Source organism: Liolophura sinensis, chromosome 2, assembly GCF_032854445.1.
Source record: "Liolophura sinensis isolate JHLJ2023 chromosome 2, CUHK_Ljap_v2, whole genome shotgun sequence".
Lineage (NCBI taxonomy): Eukaryota > Metazoa > Mollusca > Polyplacophora > Chitonida > Chitonidae > Liolophura > Liolophura sinensis.
The window spans coordinates 5,517,729-5,541,274 of record NC_088296.1 but is presented as its reverse complement, the minus strand read 5'-3'; the positions used below and the strand labels follow the sequence as shown (position 1 = coordinate 5,541,274).

At 41.2% G+C, this 23,546-nt stretch overlaps 1 protein-coding gene across 1 annotated transcript in view; it reads left to right on the top strand.

Moving 5' to 3' along the window:
- The first annotated feature begins 701 nt into the window (after positions 1-701).
- The window catches only part of LOC135462808 (fasciclin-1-like), a 35,458-nt gene continuing 12,613 nt past the window's right edge, over positions 702-23,546 (top strand). The window contains exons 1-5 of the mRNA XM_064740079.1: positions 702-1,096; positions 18,150-18,315; positions 20,122-20,219; positions 21,848-21,996; positions 23,208-23,340. Of these exons, the coding sequence (XP_064596149.1) occupies positions 998-1,096; positions 18,150-18,315; positions 20,122-20,219; positions 21,848-21,996; positions 23,208-23,340 (645 nt within the window). The 5' untranslated portion in view covers positions 702-997. The remainder of the gene's footprint in view (positions 1,097-18,149; positions 18,316-20,121; positions 20,220-21,847; positions 21,997-23,207; positions 23,341-23,546) is intronic.

Genomic DNA, 23,546 nt, shown 5'->3' with positions numbered 1-23,546 from the left:
AGGAAGTTGTAACTTCCTCGCTTGGCGTTCAACATGAAGGGAGAGTGCAACGACTGGTTGACCCGTATCAGTATAATGGCTCGTGCGGGGCGCCTTACTTGCCTTCGGCAAGGCGTCTCCGTGAAGCAGCACTAAACAAACGAGCGGTGGAAATCCGTCCTGCAACAAGGAGGCACATTTCATGCACTCTAAGCATTCCTATGTCGTCAAAAATGACTGTAAAAGTGGTTAAGTAAGGCGTTAAACCCCAAGCATTCACTCACTCACTCCATCTATTTATCCATCTCCGACTGTACGTCTGACAGAGAAGGTCTGACAACAACCTGCGGATGATCTTGGATTTCCCCCAGGCTCCACCCGGTTTCCTCCCACCATGATGCAGGCTGCTGTCGTATAAATAAAATACTCTTCTGTAGGGTGGGAACCAGCAATCATACCATGCACGCAATAATCCAACCGCTCGCCCATCAGTTGAACTATGGCTTCAGGCCATCACTACTCGATCTGTCCGCCCATCAATTCATCAGTCAGTCCCTCTGAATCCGTCTACCTAGTATATATACCTTAGGGTATACATCACAGCCGGTAAGTGTTGCCGCGATCAATACCCCCGTGTCGTTACCTGGCCTAATTATATGTCATCCAGTCATATTTACAGCCGCGTTACCTAGCAGCGCGTCAGAACTCCTTAGGCTGGAGTTCTAGATAACCCAGGAAAAAGTCCTCACTGTCCACAGTGATAGACGTTCAGGTGAGATATCCATATCGCTGATTACAGGTGACGCACTGAGTAAAGCCGACACCTCATACAGTTACCAAACGGACAATTTGTGCTCCAAGTCTGGTGAACTTTGATTCCATTTTGTTTACCTGTATCTACCGAACTTGGTCGTTTGACTTCACTGCTTAAATAAGGAAAGAGTAGTCCTAGCCGACCGGTAATTCAGGGAGTTTGAGACGCCCACTAAACGTGTCCCGTAGTTTCTTCTGCCCGAAGATGTGGAAAGTTTTGCTCGCCGCCTTGGTTCTTACGCTTGGAAAGGTCAAGGGAGACACCTTGTACCAAATGATACAGTCAAAGCCGGAACTGTCTCAGGTAAGAGTTATCAGTTCACCCTAATTAGTTTTTACACCCACAGTTAAAGGTATACCTGATACAAGTGTTTAATGAATTTCATGTTTCTCTTAAAAAAATATTATTCCCCTCACTCTTTCGTCATCGGCCGCATCTACAAAATTTCAGTTTTCCGGGAACTTTTTTCCTGAGATAATGCTGTCTGGGTTGTAAAGCTATACTTTGATGTGATTTATGAAAGAAAATCCAAAAGAACATTGATGTGTTGAACATCCGTGGTCATTGATCTGTTGAACCGCTTTTGATCACAGATCTGTTGGACATCCTTGTCAACACTCCCGGTGATCATCTGTGATCATACACTTGGTGAACATCGGTAATCATAAATCTGTTGAATATTCGTGATAATAGGTTTGTTGAACAACCGTGATCATTGATGTGTTGAACATCCGTGATCATAGATCTAGTGGACATATGTGATCAATGATGTGTTGAACATCCGTGGTCATTGATGTGTTGAACATCCGTGGTCATTGATGTGTTGAACATCCGTGGTCATTGATGTGTTGAACATCCGTGATCATAGATCTAGTGGACATATGTGATCAATGATGTGTTGAACATCCGTGGTCATTGATGTGTTGAACATCCGTGGTCATTGATGTGTTGAACATCCGTGGTCATTGATGTGTTGAACATCCGTGGTCATTGATGTGTTGAACATCCGGTCATTGATGTGTTGAACATTAAAGATCATACACTTGATGAACATCCGTGGTCATAGATCTGTTGAACATCTGTGGTCATAGATATGTTGACCATCCGTGACCATAGATCTGTTGAACCGCTTTTGATCATAGATCTGTTGAACATCCTTGTCAACACTTCTGGTGATCATGTTTGATCATACACTTGGTCAACATTCGTGGTCAGAAATCTACTAAACATCTGTGAATATAGATCTAGTGGACATCCGTGGACGTTGATGTGTTGAACATCCGTGATCATAGATCTGCTGGACATTTTTGTCAACACTTCTGGTGATCATCTGTGATCATACACTTGGTGAACATCGGTAATCATAAATCTCTTGAACATCCGTGATCAATGATGTGTTGAACATCCGTGATCATAGATCTTGTGGACATATGTGATCATTGATGTGGTGAACATATGTAATCATTGAGGCGTTGAACGTTTGTGATCATAGATCTGCTGAACATTGTTGTCCATACCACTGGAAAACATCCTTGATCAAAGATTCGTTGAACAGCCGTGGTCATATATCTGATGAAAAAATCTCGTGAAAATAACTGATCAAATATCAGTCTAAACCTGGTCAAAATCCGAGGTAATATGTCTAGTGTGCGCTAATCTAGCCAGGAATAAAGTGGTGGCCATGGGAAACCAGGTTATTGTTACGTGGTTGGCAAGTGGCCAATGAATCTCACTGTCCTGACATGTAATGAAATACATATGTAAGTATCCCGTTATATTACCGGAGGTCAATGAACTTAGTTAATTATGTATCCGACTGGTGATGGACGCCGTTATACGAAATGTTTCGTCCATCTGTCGACGGCGGTGCAGCTCAAGGGAGAATGAATCTGAGTGCGTGGAAAAAAACTGCAATGACGTCGGCACATACTTGACAAACCTCCTCACTAAAGTCACGGGTAAACAATCAAGGAATGGAATCGTAATGAACTTACATTTTAGGTATATGAACACAAATGAATTTGCACGGAGAGCCTGCATTCAAATAACAATGTAACCACACTGAGGAAGACATATGGAAAGTCAAACTTAGAAAATGGAGGCAGTTTTTGTTTAAATACGAATTTATATTGCAATTTGATTTTATTATGCAGCACTCTTTTTACATATTCTTCAGCCGTAGAACCACCTGCGTCTTGAGTAAATGCATTTCACAATGTGGTCTTGGGCCACAGCTGGTTGGACAGGTTTCATAGAAACAGCCGAATACTGCGTATTCACATGAAAGTAGGCCACCGTTCACTGCTAGGGGCGGGTGTCTCTGTTCCAGACAATACGCGTCACCACATAGTAAACATTCAACGTAAGCTTGCAGCTGCTGTGTGAAGAAAGTACCTGGGACCCGTAGTACGAACCAGTCGCAATCTGCGGTGATTTTCTCCCGACACCGGGATCACTTAGCAAACTTAGACTTAAGTCAAAATTAATTAGTAAAAAATTAATAAATACAGAATGTTATTTCTGCGTTGTGGAAGACTTGGCAGATTTGAGATTTGTTCTGTTATTCCAACAGAATAGTTGTGTTAATGTAACGGGGGTATTGTCAATATAATATAACGTAATGTAATGTAATGTAATTTTTTTTAAATTTATTTGATGGGTGTTTTACGCCGTACTCAAGAAAAGAACAGAATAGAATTACTTGATAGTGATACATAATCTACCCTGTTTACTCCCACCATAACGCTGACCACTGTCATAAAAGTTAAACAGTCTAGAGTACTAAGTAAAACACGAATCACATAAATAAATAAATTAACGGATCACTCAGAAAACATCAGAGATTACAGAGTATACGTATAAGATATTGTCGCGGCTATATTTGATGTGTTAGGTCACCTTGTGCTACTGGCGTTTACCCTATCTCGCCTGTCAGAGTAAATTTTTGTCGGCTACCTAGGCAACCTAATAACAGTTCATATTGATCAGTGATTAGAATCTTGGGATTGGACTATTGATTCTGACGGTTTGGATAAAGGGGTTTGTCTTATGGCCATATACTTCCTGGTTTTCCCTCGCTATTAATTTAAAAACAACCATTAAACTGTTGTTTAGAAATCACTGATCAGAGCGCATAATGACAAGCTTGGCGGGAAGAGGTATGAAAAAATTATAATACAGTTGTATTTATAAATTTTTTTGATGCTGCCTTGTAATACATGTTTGGCTTTGAAATACTTTCCTTTCAGACGCTTCGACATGTTTTTTAAGTTCATTAGCGTGTGAAAGGCTCAGAAAGGCTCATTAACTAAATGCGGGGACTCCGTGGCTCAGCTGGTTAGCGCGCTTGCGCAGCGTAATGACCTAGGAGTCTCTCGCCAATGGGGTCGCTGTGAGTTCAAATCCAGCTCATGCTGGCTTCCTCTCCGGCCGTACGTGGAAAGGTCTACCAGCCATCTGCGGATGGTCGTGGGTTTCCCCAGGGCTCTGCCTGGTTTCTACTCACCATAATGCTGCTCGCCATCGTATAAGTGAAATATTTTTGAGTACGGCATAAAACACCAGTCAAATAAATAAATCAACTAAATGCCTTAGCCCACGTAACTCGGTTTAGTGATTTGCGTGCTAGTGGAGTACAATGGCCAAGGAGCTTCTCACCAACGCCATCTCTGTGGGTTGAAGACCAAATCGTGCTGTCTTCATATCCGTTCATACGTGAGAAAGTGTGGCAAGCAGCCTGAGGATGGTCGCGAGTTTCCCCTGGGCGTTATATGGTTTCCTCTGATGAACAATAATGATGGACGCCGTCGTATAAATGAAATACTCTTGAGAACCGTGTAATACCCTAATCAAATAAATAGATATTAGACCATATACCCTAAAATATTTTTTAAAAAATACGTAGAAACAGGTCATGGTTTTTACGTGTAAATAAGCTGGACAGAGGGGGGCAAAGAGTGGAGAGAATGGTTGGGAGAGGGCGTCATACATTTTCTTGAGTTCCTTGTATTTTTGAAAAATCCTGCATTTAAGGAAACTGAATTATTTCCTTGAAATGCAGAAATTATTGCAACACGTAACATCATGGCTGGCATCTAACAAAGACTGTCGTTCCTAATTTTCTACTTTATGTCTACTTCCTTATTTTTTGTAAAATGTTTCGCAAGCGGGTTTGCGAAAGGCGTGTACTTATTCAACTCAGTACATGTTCTCCGGCATTCTATTATCTGGGTGATGGGAACATAAATACAGACCACAGAACCTATGGGGGACATTTCTAAAGCCTATTCTCACCCACACCTCATACCAAAGTAAAGCGACTATTATCTCGTATAGTGCCTTTTCAAAAAAAAAATCCGATATTTCGACATGAGTCACATAAAACGCGTGTCTCAATTTCTTTCTTTCTTTTTTTTTCGTGCTGTTTTGCTTCATGAACTTGAGAAGCTGACCTACATGAATGCAGATGTATGCCCGTGAAGTGTAGTTTACCCCTTTAATTACCTTGGTATTATCCTTTGGTGCGTGGAAAGACCAGTCAATGGGCGTATGCTATGATTTCAAGAAATCTATCCTGCAAGACTGATTTTAGTTAACGTCGCCTATATTTCGACGACAAATGGCGTAGTCTTAGTTAGATTTCTAGCAACGTTGCCTATATTTCGGTGACAAAGGACATAGGCTTAGTTAGATTTCTAGCAACGTAGCCTATACATTTCCATGACAAAGGGCGTAGCCTTAGTTAGATTTTTGGCAATGTTGCCCATAGTTTAAATAGGAGCAACGTAACCCTGGTATGATTTCACACAAGGTGGCTTACAATTTGATTTCTGGCAAATGGACAGTGGTCAGATTGCAGGCGATATGCGCAGAACATAGCTTGGTTTGAAGTAGGGATCTGAGTGAAATTTTACCCAGTGTAAGGATATATATCTCTTTCCAGTTCTAGAATAGCACAAGTCTTTTTTTCTCCTTAATCCCCTCAACAATTCCCCCATTCCTAGGTAACATAAATCTCTCCCCCCTCCAAGGTAACATAAATCCCTCCCCCCTCCAATTCTACATAAATCTCTCCCCCTCCAAGGTAACATAAATCACCCCTTTTCCATATAAAATAAATCTCCTCTATTCAAAGGTAACATAAACCTCTTCCATTCCCAGGTTACATAAATCTCTCCCCCTCTAAGGCTACATAAATCCCCCCCTCTAAGGTAACACGAATCTCCTCCATTCCAAGGTAACATAAATCCCCCCATTCCATGTAACATAAATAAATGGTATCATAAATTTCGCCCGTGGTAACAAATAACCCTTCCATTTGATGGTGACAAATAGAACGCACAAAAACCCCATCATGTTAACTGATGAATCCTCATTAAACTTGACTCTGTTGGTAAACGCTGTCGTGTTTCGCAATAATTTCCAGCTGTTGATTTACTCTCACCCCAGTATCAATCGTGTCTCCCTCCACTATGTTTATCTGCTCTACGTAAAAGGCAGATGTGAGAAGAGAATCAATACTAACAGAGTACCTGGCAAAAAGCGGCTCCGCGAATAGATAGGTCAACACAGGCGGTGAAATGTACGGTGGTTCACAGTGAATGTATTAGTTTTGATCTCACTGTTTGTGGACGCTCCGGGAAGGGGTAAAACAACACAGGCAATGAGATCTACGGTGGTTTTAATGAGCACATTGCTTTTTATCTCACTGTTCGTGAGCGATCCGGGAAGGGGTAAAATAACACAGGCAATGAGATCTACGGTGGTTTTAATGAGCACATTGCTTTTTATCTCACTGTTCGTGAGCGATCCGGGAAGGGGTAAATCAACATATACAATGAAATCTAAAGCGGTTCTTAACGAACACATTAGTTTTAATCTCACCGTTCGTGCGGTCTTCGTGACAATATCCTATCGACGCTGCACGTGTGGCTGGTTGAGTGGTCTGTGGTTCGTTGGAGACCACTTGTCTTCCGCAGTTTGGGTGTGTTTATCTGTAAATCGCCTGTGAGACAGTTCGTCAGTAAAGGTCGGTTGCTTATCACTCTCACTCAAACATCTTCAAGTCGACGTTTATTCACAATGCGTGTTTGGATACATTCCTTCATTGCGAGCTTAAACCCATTTCACTTAAGAATGTATTTCTGATATAGACCACTCATGAACAATAATGAATGCTGCATTCGATCACTAAGCACGTCGACCATAAAATGACCGTGAGAAATTCACCTTCATTTTTGCGGCAAATGGCAGAGCTTGAGGCTCCCGGTCCAATAAAAAAACAACAAGTAATTAAGTGCTATAACTCATTGTCTCTTCGAGTGCACACCATGTCACTGTTTCATTGGAGAATTGCGACTTGGTCAATGGAAGGTAGGTAAACCAATACCGATTGACTAACTATACTTTTCATTTCTCATGTATTTCTCATTGATTAAAGGCAGGCCGAAACGCAAAATTTATATATAACATGGATATATTCGATAAGCAGTCTGTTGCTGACACTTTTAATAATTATTTTACATCCATAGCTTTCAACCTCGAGGATAATATGCTGTCTACCCACACTTCTTTTCATGAGTATCTCAATGAGCCAATTGCTAACGAATTTCATTTTAACCCCGTGTCGAAGAAAATGGTCAACTCGATCATACTCAACTGTGAATTATCTTCTCTGGGACTAGAAGGCATTCCCATGAATGCATTGAAAATAACTTCATACGCTATTGCTGATCCGCTAGCGTATATTATTAATTTGTCGACGTTAACCGGTCAGTTTCCTAATTCGTTGAAAATACCCAAAGTTACACAAGTTTATAAATCAGGAAATTGCAACAAAAAGAAAGAAAGAAAATTTACCGGTCAATTTCAGTTCTGCCCAGCGTCAGTAACATTTTTGAAAAAGTCACAGTAAATATGACCACGAATTTTCTTGAAAGTAACAACGGTATAACTCATCATTAGTATGGATTTTGGTCAAATCATTCTACATTACATGCCGCACGTGATCTCTATGACACACTTTTTGGTGCTAAAGAAAATAAAGCATTTAGCATAGTAACATTCGTTGATCTGTCGAAGGCATTCGACATCGTAAATCACAATACCTTACTCGACAAACTGAAGCATTATGGATTCCGTGGAGTATGCAGTAAATCGCTTGAAAGTTATTGATCTAATCGTTACCAATTTGTACACTACGATGATGTTTTATCATGCTCTAAACCAAACTCGCATTGCGTCCCCCAAGGCTATATTGGGTCCATTACTTATTTTTGATCTACATTGACACAATTGCTGCAGTACTGGCCAAATTTATCTTATCTGCCGACGATACTAGTATCCATATCTCTCCTAAATTTCAAATTAGTGCATTAAGTGCATGCTAACAAGACCTATTCGTAGGGCATATACAAATGCACGCCACCCCCTCTCCCACATGTTATTAAACAACAATGAAATTATCTCTATTAGACAATTTAAATTCCTTGGAATTGTCTTTTCATGTGTCTCTCACATAACGCACGTTTACAAAAAAAAATTCCAGAAATATAGGAACAGAGCTTTAAGGGGTAATACCTATCCGAGTCATCTTAAACCTGTGGAAATTCTACAGAAATCACCGATTCGCATCACCACCTCTCGTAAGACAGAACATACAGCATCACCCTTCAAATCATAAAGGATTCTGCCTCTGTGTGTGTTATTCCACGTTCAAGTCTTCTGATAACACACAAATTTATGTTTCATCCCTATCGACTGCCATACTCTATCCCACTGTTTTTTTACGAAAATAATCACATATCCAAGCCTACCCCAGCAGGACCCAGACACCCAGCCTACATCATCCAGTCTGAAAGAGGGATTTTTATTCCACACACTCAGGATAGCCGGCCCTTATGAGTTGAATAAACAGCCAATCAATTTTAAAAAAATATTGATTCTATTTCACCTTTTAAATTCAGACTCAAAGTCTTTTTAATTGACAAATTATAAGCTTAGTGACACTTCACAGCTATCATACTTTTCAAAGAACAGTTGCTGTTTTGTGGTATCTTGTGGATCTGTTTTCCTTCTATCGTTTATTTGTTCTATTGTCATTTTCAAATCTCTTATGGTACATGTATGACTACCTCCAAGGAACAATTAATTTCGTGTAATTTCGTGTATTGGGATAGAACAAGCTCATAGGACTTTATTCCCGCCCTCCAGGTTCGAAAGAAATTTGCCTACACATGTACTGAAGTATACAGTGAATAAAATAAATAATATAACACACGTCGGATTGCACAAACGGCCACACCCATGTGGTTCTTAAACCGCTTATTTTCACCAAGACCCCTAACAACAGTTAGGAGGGGAAAATCTACAAAATACATGTCCAAAGTCGGGGTTGAACCGACGCCTCCTATATGTCGAGGACAATCGTCGCGCACCATTGTCACTGGGTTAAATGTACATTTGCTTGTAATTCAGTGGAATAGAATATGCTTTAAAGGAGAAAGCTAAGCAATTACAACTGGAAGACGTTCTATTGTGTATAATGCACGTGTTTATGAATACATGTAACAACGTCATCATCATCGTGCGTTCATCCGTGAGGTTACCCGCCTAGTGTTGTAAAATAGTCGTGGGTTACTTCAATAAATAGCTTGACAAGGAAGTCATGTAGCAAGCTACACACACACACACGTGAAAATCTTTTCACAGAGTCTACTTGTACAATGATGCTCATATATATATGGCTGCATCGTTTTTGACTATTTATATAGAGTATATTCTTGAGTATGGCGCAAAACACCAATCAAAAAAAACAAAATTTATATAGAGTACGGCCTATATTGACGGCGTCCGTAAATTGTCCGCAAGGATGGCTTAAGTGTTTACACGTGGCTTGCGCCATGACACTTTATCTGTTGACTTGTACATTTCTTGTCTTTTACACGTAAGTCTTTCAGCACGGTTTTTACACTAAATGTGTCATGCAGGCGTTAGCATTCTTACACGAGTGTCACTGCTGCATATAATCGCTTACTCAACGGAGCCGTCAGACATACACACGCATATTGTATATAAGGCTTGTGTAACGATCAACTTGCGTGAAAATCAATAAGTCTCTTTATCTTCGGAGGAGAGCTGTGACTAGTTCTGTTGACATATTTTGACGGAGCTCTGACGCAAAATGAAACTAGAAGTGATAATGTGGCGATGACTCAGAGTCGCGTGACTAATCGATTCTGTCTTGCGAGAGTGTTTGTCGTATGGAATTAGACAGAAACTAACGCCTGCATAGCGATGATGTAACAGCAGAAAATATTTACTCTATTTCATCAAGTCAATTAACCTTTTATCCCACCACAAAATGAATACATGGGTTTCACTTATATAAAGTCGGTAGCGTTAGAATGTGTATAAATCTAAAGCACAAAGGAGGCCAGCGAGACTTGATGTAGCTGACATGCAACTTTCATTTATTATAGGTTGGTCGTCTTATGCTCGTACAGTGCTGTACAACACTCTACAGAGCCATACAAGACTCTACAGTGCCATACAACACTCTACAGTGCCATACAACACTCGACAGTGCCATACAACACTCTACAGTGCCATACAACACTCTACAGTGCTGTGCAACACACTACAGTGCCATACAAGACAGTGCCGTTTAACACCCCACATTGCCTTACGGTTACCCTACAATGAGGCATAACATACCAAACGGCCCTACAACACCCTACAGTGCCTTACACCACCCTACCTTGTGGTACAACACCCTACAGTGCAGTGCAACACCCTACAATACCGTGCAGTTCGCGTCAGTGCCATACAACGCAATGCACTGCCCTACAACACCCTACAGTGCCGTAGCACACCATACACTGTGCAAAATACCTACAGTGTAGTACAACAACCCACTGTGCCATACAACACTCCACAGCGCCGTATAACACTCTAAAGTGCAGTAAAACAATCTGAACTGCAGGGCAAAAGCCTACAGTGCCGTACAACACTATAAGTGCTCTCTATCACACTACAGTGCTGTAGAAGACAACAGAATGTCGTACAAGACCCAACGGTGCTGTTCTATATATCAAACAGTTCCATCCTCCAAACACATGTTGTCCCAATCATTGTACTCTGTGGTGCAGTTAAGGCTTTCGTGTAACACAGAACACAATTGTGCATCACCATAAATCAACTGGCGTGTAACACTATACATTGCTATCCACCCAGTGTCTGATTGACCCAAACCATCGAGCACAGAAAACAGACATCGGTTTGATTGGGCACGCCACGTACGCCAGTACGTCGTACCGTACAGTGTCGCACATCCCCGGACCTATTGATCGAAACCCTTAAGCTTAGTTACAGCTGTTAAACAGGCCTGTTTTCCCCTGTGCGGTTCATAGCAGTGAAGATCGACATATTTGCCCACATAGCAGTCGCTGTTAAAGTACTCTCCGTTCACTAAAACGTTCGGCCGGTTTACGGGACCATTTATCCGTATTTTTACGCATCAATCTGCCAAGTTTTATTAAATATCACGGGAAGAGGCCAAACTCACAGTGAGAACAAACAGGACTGACGTTTTCATACGTTTTGAGCACGTGTTAGTTCAAAAATACTGTTTGATAATCCAAATAGGATCATTCCCAAAGCTTATAACATGTTATAAGCTGTTATAACCTCACGAGGCCTCCCTAACCGACTGGGTATCACAATGACACAGAAGCCTCTCACCCACTTGCTCGCTGTGAGTTCAAGTCCACTGGCTTGATATCCGTTTGTGCGTAAAAAGGCCTGCCAATAACCTGCCGATGGTCGTCTGGTTTCTCCCGAGCTATGCCCGGTTTCCTCCCACCGTAATGCTGTATGCCCATCATTATAAGTGAAATATTCTTTGGTACGGCGTAAAACACCGATGTAATAAATAAATCAATAAACAGAACCTCGTGTGTCTCCTGACAAAAATACACCAATGACACTTTTCTAAACGATTTCGCTTTATCAGCCGGACGGAAACGTAATTAAGGCTTTACACTTCGCTGACTAGTGACTCCACGTCAGTCCACAATCTCATCATAAAATAAGTGTTGAGGGGGTATGGTAGCGTAATATTATTAGAAACATTTAAGAGCAAATGGCTTTGAGATATGAACAAGTTAAGTGACATTTAATGTGACGGTCCATTAAATGAAGTGTCTATATACCAGGACAGTGGCCGTAAGTGTTGACCTATAATACTGGATCAATACCTGACATCCACTGGTTAAAATGTCTGACACCCAGTGGTGAAGCTGTCTGACACGGGGAGATTTTAATGTTTGACACCGGATGGTTAAAATGTCTTTCACCGGGTGGTTAAAATATCTGTCAACTGTTGGTTGAATTGTTTTAACCCCGTGGTTAAGATGTCTGACAGCAGGTGGTTAAGATGCCCGACACCGGGTGGTTAACATATCTTACTAGGGGCGGTTAAAATGTCTAATATCGAGTGGTTAAAATTTCTTACACCTAGTGTTTATTAGCTTGACTCTGGATGGTTTAATTCTGATACCGAGGGTTTTGGAAACTTAACACTGGTTGATTCTAAGCCTGATATTGAGTGTTTAGAAGCCCCTCGGCCGTGTGGCATTTCGCGTTAATACCCTGGGATAGCTTTATTGGAGCCCCTTACTCGGTCGGGTGTAAATCCGTGCTTAATCGGCTGTCTGAGCCAGGTAAACTAGTGTCATTGCTTTACCTGTATTAAAGCCCGTGGCTAATACACAGGTATGTTCATTTATTGATTACCTTACCTAATCTATAAACTAGGCTCTGAGCGGAAAGCTCTCTACCAGTCGCATGCCCCTATGTATGTACGTTTGTATGTGAGTGTGCGGAAGATAGCTTTCCATAAAATGCCACACGACTGTCAAACGTCAATGAACAGTTCTGTGGGAAGACTGTTATATATGCAAGCTTCAGCGTAAAGATGACAGTATGATAATAGTCACACGAAACCAGTGAGTGAGTGCTTGAGGTTTAACTTCGCCCTTAACAATTGTTCAGTCATATGATGATGAAGGAATTCTTAGAGTGCATGTAATGTGTCGCCTTGTTGCAGGAAGGATTTTCACCGCTGTTTTATCTAGTGCTGCTTCACTGAGACGCCTTACCGAAGGCAAATAAACCGCCCCGGCCGAGCCATTATAACGATACGGGTCAACCAGTCGTGGCACTCTCCCTTTCATGCCGAACGCAAAGCGAGGAAGTTACAACTTCCTCTTTTAAGGTATTACTCGACCAAGGATTGACCCTGGATCTACCGCCTTCCGAAGAGGACACTCTACGAACTGTGATATCGAGGCCGATCCGTAACCAGTGAAATGTGGCCTCATGTCAATTTACCTCAGTTAGAGTTGGCGTCATTGTCGTTGTTGTTGGTGTCGGGGATTTCTTCTCGTTCTTGACCTTTGTATGCGTTTTGAAATGCGCATGCGTTAGAGCTTCCACACATTTCACCATTATAAGACTTTTTGTATAATGTCAGGTTGTAATGACGTATTAGGTCTTATGTCGTACACTTTATTTAGTATATAGATTAAGATTTATTATACGTCACATAGGCTAAATATGGACAGTTCGAAATAAAATGAGACAGTTATCAAGTTATCAGAAGGTCTATATTATACAATACAAAGGGAAATATTAATTGTATGTACATAACTAACGAGAATTAACCATTATCGCAAGAATAGGCCGCCCAACTGCCTATCATGAAAAAACAGAATTATGTATGGATATCGATTTAATTTTGTGCACAGGTTGGCATTTTTCTATTGAAGGGGCCATCCGTTAAATTGTGATTGTGATTCGTGTCCGGATCTGGATCCATGCGGGCATCTCATAACCCCGCTATGACGAGATTGAACAGAAATGCATAATTATGTCACTGGGCGTGTTGCTATCGAGAGACACTTGTGCGTTTTGCTGGGGCGATTGTTCTTTGCACTCCCGTTTGTAAGGCAAAGTTTTTGTTGATAAGATTCAGTAGCAAGAGCAGAGATGCTGGTGGGGTGGGAACTCCAAGATGGCGCACTTCTTGCACTTAGACAGGGGTATGTACTCGCACTATGTCTCGGAACACCTGTGTTTCATTGTCCCGGGATAAAGACACCTGTCATCTGCACGTTGTTTTTTTCTCCCCCAGTGTCCTTTTCATTAGGGCACACCACAACATTGCAGAAATGGCGTTAAGTCAAAAGCATTCATTCATCCATTCTTCGTATGGATGGATCCAACACATCCGATGTCCCACCACCCCTGCTCGTGACAGTGCTACTTTTCATTCCATTTGCAGCAAAAGTAATTGTGACGTCATGACGTCACAGAAAGATTGAACATTTGTATTCAGTATTGGGGACATCCGGTTGACCTGTTTGCAACAATACTGCTTATGATTGGGCAATTGCATGTTCTTGATTGACAGTTCGGAGTGGTCTGTTAGGAGGTGTATCCGCAGAAGGATCCCCCCACAGTGCTGCCTTTTCTGCTCATTTGCCAAATGGCATCCATCATTTACTTAAATATAATAATATATTTCAGCTGAGCATTTTGGTAATTAACGTTTTCTCACTTTCGCTTTCGCCAGTCTGTCCACGGTTGTTCCCATTCCTACAATCTAGCAATTTTCATTAAGAGAGAAATCATGACTGAAGTTTATGTTGAGCATTATTCAGTAGGATGGGATGTCAGAAATTGCCAGCTCGAGAGAAGTGTTATTTAGTCGTTCAACTGGTGCTTTAAATCGCTGAACTTGTATATCAGTAGCGGGGGTAGCCATCGTCTGGTTATTTACATTGCAAAAAAGCAGACGTAAAAGAAGCACACAAAGGGAGGTAACTGCAGTAGAATAAACGCCCGTGATCGTTCGGTATTAGTACGAGATCGTTGGCTATTGCCTTGTGAACGTGAGGTATTACTGTGTATTGACCAATGAAAACCAGGAAACACTCTATGAGGTGTAATAATAATTGTTATAGTGTTACCATATTTCACAGGGCATGGTCGGTGTTGATCCTAGCTGTCGGATCCTAAAACAGTATGCCAATCCCCAAGCATTATCTATTTATTTGTTTATTTGCTTGGTGTTCTACGCCGTACCAAAGAATATTTCACTTATACGACAGCGGCCCGCATCATAATGGGAGAAACCCATGACCATGCAGAAGTTCCTGGCAAACCTTCCCATGTACGGCCGGAGAGGAAGCCACCATCTGGACTCACACGAACCGCACTGATGAGAGGCTCCTGGGTCACTGCGCCGCGCTGGCAAACTAACCACTTCGGCAACGGAAGGCCAGCGAAAGTTCGTTGAAGGACATTTATTTTTGATCAGTATGGTGTGCATATCGCGGTACATGTACAAGAAGAAAGTCCATCGGGCCAAAGAGAAAGCCTGCATGAGCTGGATATGAACTCGAAGCGTTGCTCACTCATTGCGCCGCGCTGGCACGCTATTCACCTAAGCCACAGAGCCCAACCCTTTGGCGTTAATATACTCATACTCATATACCCCTCCGCCCTTAAGGTGCAGAAAGTGATATAATCATACTTAGGAATATTTCACTTACACAAAAGTCAGGTTGAAGGAAACTTCAGGTAATGCATCAGGAGCGATTTATGAATTGCACAATACACTGTATAATGTCCACCTTGTTTGCAGACAGAACAAAGCCGTTAACGACAGCAGACGTCAGCAGTATTGATTTACAAGTCAGCAGCTGTCGCTGCGTTCTTGTCAGTGCTCGCATAAACGCTACAAGTAAACAATCTCAAAGCCTGAACTCGAAGCTTTTAACCCCTGGTTGAGCGGAAAAAACTCTTAACAATTTTGTCAAAGGATATTAAATAAGCGAAAAAGACACAACACCGCCTACCATCATGCATTGTGAGGCTGTTAATGTAGATCAAAAGCGCATCCATCTCGTATTGATCATGTGTACGGGACCTTTCATACTTGTCAGGGGAATCATATAAACTCTGTCCACAGGCACATTGTTTACCTCAAGTTGGTATGATGGGTTTTGTGGGTGGGGTGATGGGGGCTGCTAAGGGCTTAAGCCCAGGAATATACGTATTAGTGTTCAGAGCTGAGGGCAGCACGCATATAAATGCATAGTCATTACAGCGCATGCGCCGCTCTCCACTTTCGCTTCACATCTCTGCCACCAATAGCACGCTTTGTAGAAAACTCTTGAACAACGCTAAGGTCAATGGAGTGACGGTGATGAGGAAGGAAGCTATGTCAGAAAATCAAAAACCTCTTGCCTCTACCTTTCTTTCCGGTAGACTTTACACACATGTATTCGATTTGTATAAATTATTAACAACATAATTCTAGCGGACACCTGAAACAAATTTTTTTGATGAATGCTGATTAAGTATTTCCGTGCAAGGGCACCAGTGACGAGGCTATGCCTAAATAAGCTCACTTGCTTCGCATAGGCTTTCAGGATCAGATTGTCTAGTGGTGGCAATGATGCAAAACGAGCCTATAGAGCGGCGCATGCGTATAAAGGGCTATGTTTCTATTCACTTCAACCTGAGCTCGATATTCGTAACCATTCGCAGACCATGAAAAGGCGTTCCAAGTCGACAATCTCAGGAGCCATTTCCAAAACAACGTAAAACACCAATTTCCAGAGGAATATATGAGAAATATTTATTTATTTATTTATTTATTTATTTATTTGTTTATTTGTTTGTTTGTTTGTTTGGTGTTGATGCCAGACTCGAGAATGTTTCATCTATACGACGGTGGCCAGCATTATGGTGAAAGGAAACCGGGCAGATCCCGGAGGAAGCTCACGACCATCAGTAGGCTGGGGACAGACCTTCCCATGTACGGTATATGGGAAATAATACATAAGTAGTAAACAAAGCTGATGATGTGTAAGGTTTGAGAGAGAAGCAGTCATCAAATTTCAATGCTGCAGAGAAGTCGTTCTAAGGAATACCCTTTCGTACAGGGTTCCATTTGTGTCACGAAATTGTAGATGTAGAAACATACGCAGATCAGAGCGCAAAAAGGGAATTCCACCTTTTCCATCGGGGTTTCACACGGTATTATTTTCTTTCCTCGGCGACAACCCTTCGCCAATGAACTGTAGTTGGCATTTTGTAAAGATAAACGTGTATATTTATTTATTTATTTATTTATTTGGCGTTTTACGCCGTACTGAAGACTATTTCACTTATACGACTGCGGCCAACATTATGGTGAGAAAATCCGCGACCATCCGAAGGTTTGAAAAGCATATAAATTTTACATATATGGTTCTAGGTCACACTCCTGATGATTTTTGCTCGTAATTATATAAGTTGGTGAGAGCTTTGGGTTCACAGAGAAGGGAAACATGTGAATATAGATATTTGACCCATAGGGCTTAGAAAGTAAAACCAGCGCAGCGACAACAGTGTGATACACGTGCTCTTGGCAAACACGGTTCAGTCAGGGTTTTATCATAGCTGTCATATTCATATATTCCATATCTTTTGTTTATTCATGTGTATGCAGTTGTTGCAAGTGTATTGTGTATATTGTTTATTCCGATTTTCTCACGCTTCAGCTGATCTCGTTCTCACGCTGGTCATGCGCAATAATGACCGGAAGAACACACGGTAACGGCAACTTCTGTGAATAAGGGACGTAATTATTTGCCCTCCCGACCCGAAATTACAACGACATAGACATAGCTCCTTTACTTTATATATGTGTGATAGGAGCCACGATTGTATCAAGGCCGGTTTGTCTTGCTTTCAAAACATTTTGCGCAAGTAACCGCCAATTACGTCGCCATTTTAGTAACCAGTGCGTATTATCTCGGGCACTTCGGGAAACATGCTCTTAGACCTGTGAAATTAACGCGCACTTACGAGAAAATTATGTTTGCAATGCGCATGACACATCCGGGTCTTACAGTTTATAAACAACGATAGACTTCTTATCTCCATCTCTCTATGTAATGATAGTATGTGAATATATTGGTACATTTCAATGATTTTCTTGAATTTTGTGATATCTGTGCGACACGTGAAATTTGACATGAATTCAAATTTTCATAGTTACGTGTATTTCAAAACTACACAAAACAAAAAAGGAACTGAGCAGAATCTCCAACATTTGGCTCAGTTTGCAATGTTGTTATTTATTTATTTATTTATTTATTTATTTCGTTGTTGTTTATCGCCATACTCAAGACTTTTTCACATACAGGTGGTAAATTTCATGAGTGGGGAAAACCGAAGTAAACCTCAGACTTTAATGTAAAAGCAAGTTCATTTTACACGGGAGTTTTTTTTTCTGTTTCAGGCACTGACGTGGATCGATATGGTTAATACTCTGGTAATGGCTCTGAACTCCACAGAAGAGACGAGGACAGTCCTGTTACCGGACAACGCTGCTGTGGACGTTTTCAACCAAACCTTTTCAATGCTCCTTGAAGCTGACCCTCCGAAACTTCTTAATAACGCAGCAGGTGAGAATGACCGATGTTGACTGAGGTTACTTGTTCCTTATCCCATGTTCGCCTCACCAATGTGGTCGCTGCGAACTCAAGCCCAGCTCTGCCTTTTTTCTTACAACCACAATGCTGACCACCGTCGAACAAGTGAAATACAAGTGAATTTTTATTTAACTTAACAGTCATTTTTAGTTAACTTATTAATTAGGGGTCAATAGGACCCTGTACGACAACTTTCAACTCTTAATTAAGCTTATATATATTTCAAGCAGCAGTACCGGTTTTGGTTATTTCTCTGCAACCGAAAACCTATTTGAGATGCATTCTTTATTTATTCATCTGATCAAATCGATCAGTGAAAACAAAATTTTGAGGGTACTTCCGGGTTCTAAAATTCAGTACTTAGTTTAGAGTTTATTCTCACCAGAAGACCGCCGACAATCTAGCTATAATGGATGGCTAGATTGATGGAATGGATCAGAGAAGTGGATGTAGAGTTCATTTGATTTTATGTTTTTGTGGCAGAATGAAATTCGTAACTCGCGGAAACTTGGGTTCCGAGGTTGCAGATCAAGGAACTTGTGTTTACCACCATTGGGTAGGCAGAGTCACCTCCCCTGAATTGGTATCCAAGGGAAAGAACAGAGTAGCCAATTTTAAAAAAAATAGTGCAGTGCTGGTTTTTGACCTCATCGTTGCCTAATTTTGCCTACGCAATAGGTCATTTTTGAAATACTCCACACTGTTCTTTCTGTGGACCCCGGTTATATGCCCACTCGATACATACATGCATACATACACCCCACAACTGCTTTCGCCGGAAAAGGAATAAAAATCAAAGTTGTCACGAGAAGGGGTGTATTATTTTTTTAGAACTTTTCCAACCGAGTAAAATGACTCACATGACATTTTGCCGCGACCTAGAGAGTATCAGTGACGTCACATCCGTATGTTTTTCTTGAAATAGTTTATTTCAAGGTCCATTCAGTCTATGCATCCGTTTATTTCAAGGTCCACTCAGGGAATGCATGGGTTTATTTCAAGGTCTATTCTGGGAATGCATCCGTAGATCTATGTGTATATGTATTTTGAATGATCTAAAAGCCTGAGTGTGTATAAGTAGCAAAAACAGGATGTGACGTCACTGGTCCCAACTTGTTCAGAAAAGGTTATCTGATAATCCAAAGTTTCAAATGCAATTTACTAGGCTAAATAATGTTCAAGAATAAATCGAACTATTTTCGTGGACAGTTTTAACAGCTCTTTCATCTGACATATACTTTACAATAGTGTTTTCTTTCCGTTGAGAGACTTCTTAGCCCGGCTGTGAAGAACAGCTATTTCAACTCCTTTATATAAATATTTAATTTTCCCTAGCCCCTGATGTGGGAAAGGAAGTTCTCCAGTTTTACGTGAGGTTTGCACTATCTTAAAGGCAAAGAAAACCATTTACTCTTTCCAGGTTTGAATACGTTCCCGTTACGATATGGCTGTAATGTTGTCAACATGTCGTCACTTTTGGCCTTTGCCATGTTAATGACTTCACTTTTGGCCTTTGCCATGTTAATGACGTCACCTTTGGCCTTTGCCATGTTAATGACAAACTTTTTCCACTTGCAGACGGTACAGTGGTACACGCCATGTTGGCAAAAGACAAACCTTATACTACACAAATGACTGACTCTTTATTTTAAATATGGCCCGATAAACAGTTGGAACGGGAGGAAATCACAAATTGCATGCCCCAGGCCGGGTTTGAACCCGCCCCTGTTTTATTCATTGATGTGGAACACTAAGACATGCCTTATTGTTTCTTTTCAGTGCCTGGAAATATGACTATAGAAGCCCTGGCAGCGATGAAGACTGTCCAAATCTCCCCTACAGAGAATACTACAGCCGTATTGTGGTTCTCGCAACAAGTAAATATTTAATTAAACTTACGATGCTGGCTTCCTCCCCGGTGGTATGTGGAAAGGTTTTCCACCAGTCTGTGTATGGTCCTGAGTGACCTCTGTCCGGTTTCTGTCTGGGAAAATATTCTTTAGTACACCGCAAAACACCAATCCAAAAAGTAAATAAATGAAAATTAAACTTACACAAAGTAAGAAAAAAAAATGAAAATTTTATAATTCTGGTTATCATCCATGCAGTAATCAGAAGTAGTTATTAACAGTGCGCATGTCCGGGATTTCTTCGCTGCGGGACACACATACGTGGATGACCTGTATCCACGTTAAAGCATTGTAACCCTGGACAGTCACACACAACGTCAGGAATTTCTTACAACTTGTCATTTTATGTGAATCTTTTTGAAATCTGAAACTTTACTTGGACTCGGTCTTAGTTTCATGTTTTCCTCCAGGCTCCTCCGGGCTCCTCCGGGCTCTGTCCGGTTACTTCCCATCGTAAATGGCCGCCGTCAAATAAGTGAAATATTAAGCACGACGTACTTAAAACTTACTTACGACGTACTTACGACGTACAAAAAATATTACACATTAAGCAACTAGAACGGAGGTAAACTCCTGGGCTATTACTACAACCTTGGCTCTTATAGAATAGGCAAAAATCTCTATCTGCTTTTGTTTATTCCAAGTACACTTCAGTACAGACCACTTAAAGCAGCTTTTTGGCAAGGAGGTATGGACGGAAACGCCATTGCGTAGAATTATTTGCGTCAAGACCATTAAATGTTTCCGGGATTCAGGTTATTCTAATCACCAATCGTCAAATCATGAAGAAATATCGCCACATAAATCATTCCCAGTAACTTGGAGAACGAAACTTACATTCTTAGCCGGGTAAAACATAATTCTCATCAAGTAATCAGTGTCCTTTGTGGAGAGTTTCGCGTAAACACGCTGAGAGAAACGTTTGTGTCAGTTGTCTCAAAAATCGGAGGTACACAATTGAGCTCATTCAAATCTGTCATATGACCAGATCAACTGAGTCGTGAAGCTCATCTGGCCAAATTGTTGACTCACTTGGTTAGTCGGAAAACTCACAGCAATCTTTTATGACTCTCAAGCTGATCTGGCCATATGACTCAATTTTTGAAAGTTGAATTAGCTTAATTGCATAATATTTTTGAGTCAGTGGCCAAACTTTTCTCTCGCTGCACGAGGTAAATGAGGGCTATATGGTTTCCTCAGTGCTGCAAATATTATATCAATCCGTTTGAATCGCTTAAGATAGCTATTAATCGAAGGATGTCCTGACTGAGGTCAGAGACAGACAATGTCAACTTGGTCCCAATGTCAACTGAAGTTAGACAACAGTTATGGCAAGAATAAAGCGACCATTTTCTCGATGTGTGCAAGTTTGCTTATTTTGAACTGCAAGATTCTCGTTTATAATGCATGACAAAAAACAAAAGGGTAGGTGCTTTAAATAAATAGGATACTCTTTGGATACATACATACATCAGATCTAGTGTTGTCTTTCCTTTTACCACTACTTATATCGCTACACTGTTCACTTGAATGATATGAGCATACCTGTATTGGAAACATTCTGCCATCCCCTTTTGTTTTTAACTGCAAAATAGATGGAAGATTATTTCGTGAACAATGCTAAAGTGAAAAGTAGCAATATGATGGCGTCGAACGGCTATCTACACATCCTGGACCAAGTGCTGTATCCACCGAGTGATTCGCAGACGCTTACCGAGGTGATCAATACGGTCAACCGCTACAGGTAAGGCTTACAACTGATATTTTAGTATGATTCGTGATGTGAATATTGATTTCACTCAGTTGCCAAGAACACACCTTGCGTCTTTCCAACATCACTGACTGCGGACTGCTTCTCTTTGCCTGATTCCGTCCTATTATCGTACTTTATATACTGTCTTAGTTCTTTGGTAGTTTGTGTCAAACGTCGTGGTGGGAATTGTCCTTTCGATTTTTGACACAGAACGTCCTTATTGGTTGACGTCTGGTATACGAATGTATGTATCGACGCATAGGTCCTCTATTCTTCTTTATTAATAGAAAAAGACTGCAACAAGGAGGCACATTACATGTACACTAAGGACTCCTTCGTAGTCATATAACTGAAAAATTGTTAAATATATCGTTAAAGCCCAAGCACTCACTCACTCACTCACTCACCAGAAAAAGGCAAGAAATAATTTAACCTTACTTATTTAAAAAGAGGGATGGAAACAGACTTAAAACCTAAACAGTCGTTTCTCTATGATGTGCTTGGTGACTCCGTCGATCAGCTTTCAACTTGGAGTTCTTATAAGGCCATGCGATAGGCCATATTAATAACACGGATTCGGTGGTATTATCGTTAGAGTGTCCACCTCGAAGACGGGATGCCAAGCAATTGTACTTGCTGCTGCCTCGCTTGGCGATTAGAGCAAGCAAACTGGTTGGTCCAGTGTCAGTAGAATGTGAGTGGATGGTTTCTCATGTCTGGAATCATCGGCGTGTCATTTCAGTGACGTCGGCGATTTGGCGGAATGGGTTTTCCTCACCACAAGAATCTATACACCCCTAATGACTCGAAAATTGTCGACTATGATGAAAAATACAAAGCATTCATGTACATACATGCATACAGTGTAAAGGGACTGGCAACCGCTTGGGTTGTTAGATTTGTCCAGAAAGGATGATGGTCCACCTGTCAAGTGGTTTTACACAAAATTACGTGGTAAATTATAATTTCAGGGAGATATGTATTGTTTAAAATGCCTTGGTGTAGAACGGCGTACAGACAATATACTGCAACCGTGTTTGTTTGTTTTTTCAGAGGCCATGTAATCACCCTCTCCCTGCACATGTCACAAATGTCTCGCAGTACGACACAACTGTTCGGCAATGAACATTAGGCACCTTGCCAACCATTGCTGTACGCATAGACCTAATACAGGGGAATAATTTTGGTGTTGTTTATTGCAGCGGCCTGAAAGAATTACTCGCAAAGGTTACAACGTTCCCATGGCAGGAAGGACAGAATTACACTGTATTTGTCCCCAGCAATGATGTCATCACTGACGAAATTAAGGCCATGAACGAAACCCAACTGCTTCCGGTTTGTATTTTACAGTCTCACTGGACCTTAAATTTGTCACTAGTGTGTTTAACAGTCAGATACAAACCTATATGACCGTGCGTGGAAAGGTCTGTCAGCAACCTGCACATGGTCATGAATTTTCCCATGGCTCTGCCCGGTTTCCTCCAACCATAAGGCTGGCCGCCGTCGTACAAGTGAAATATTTTAGAGTAAGGCGTAAAACA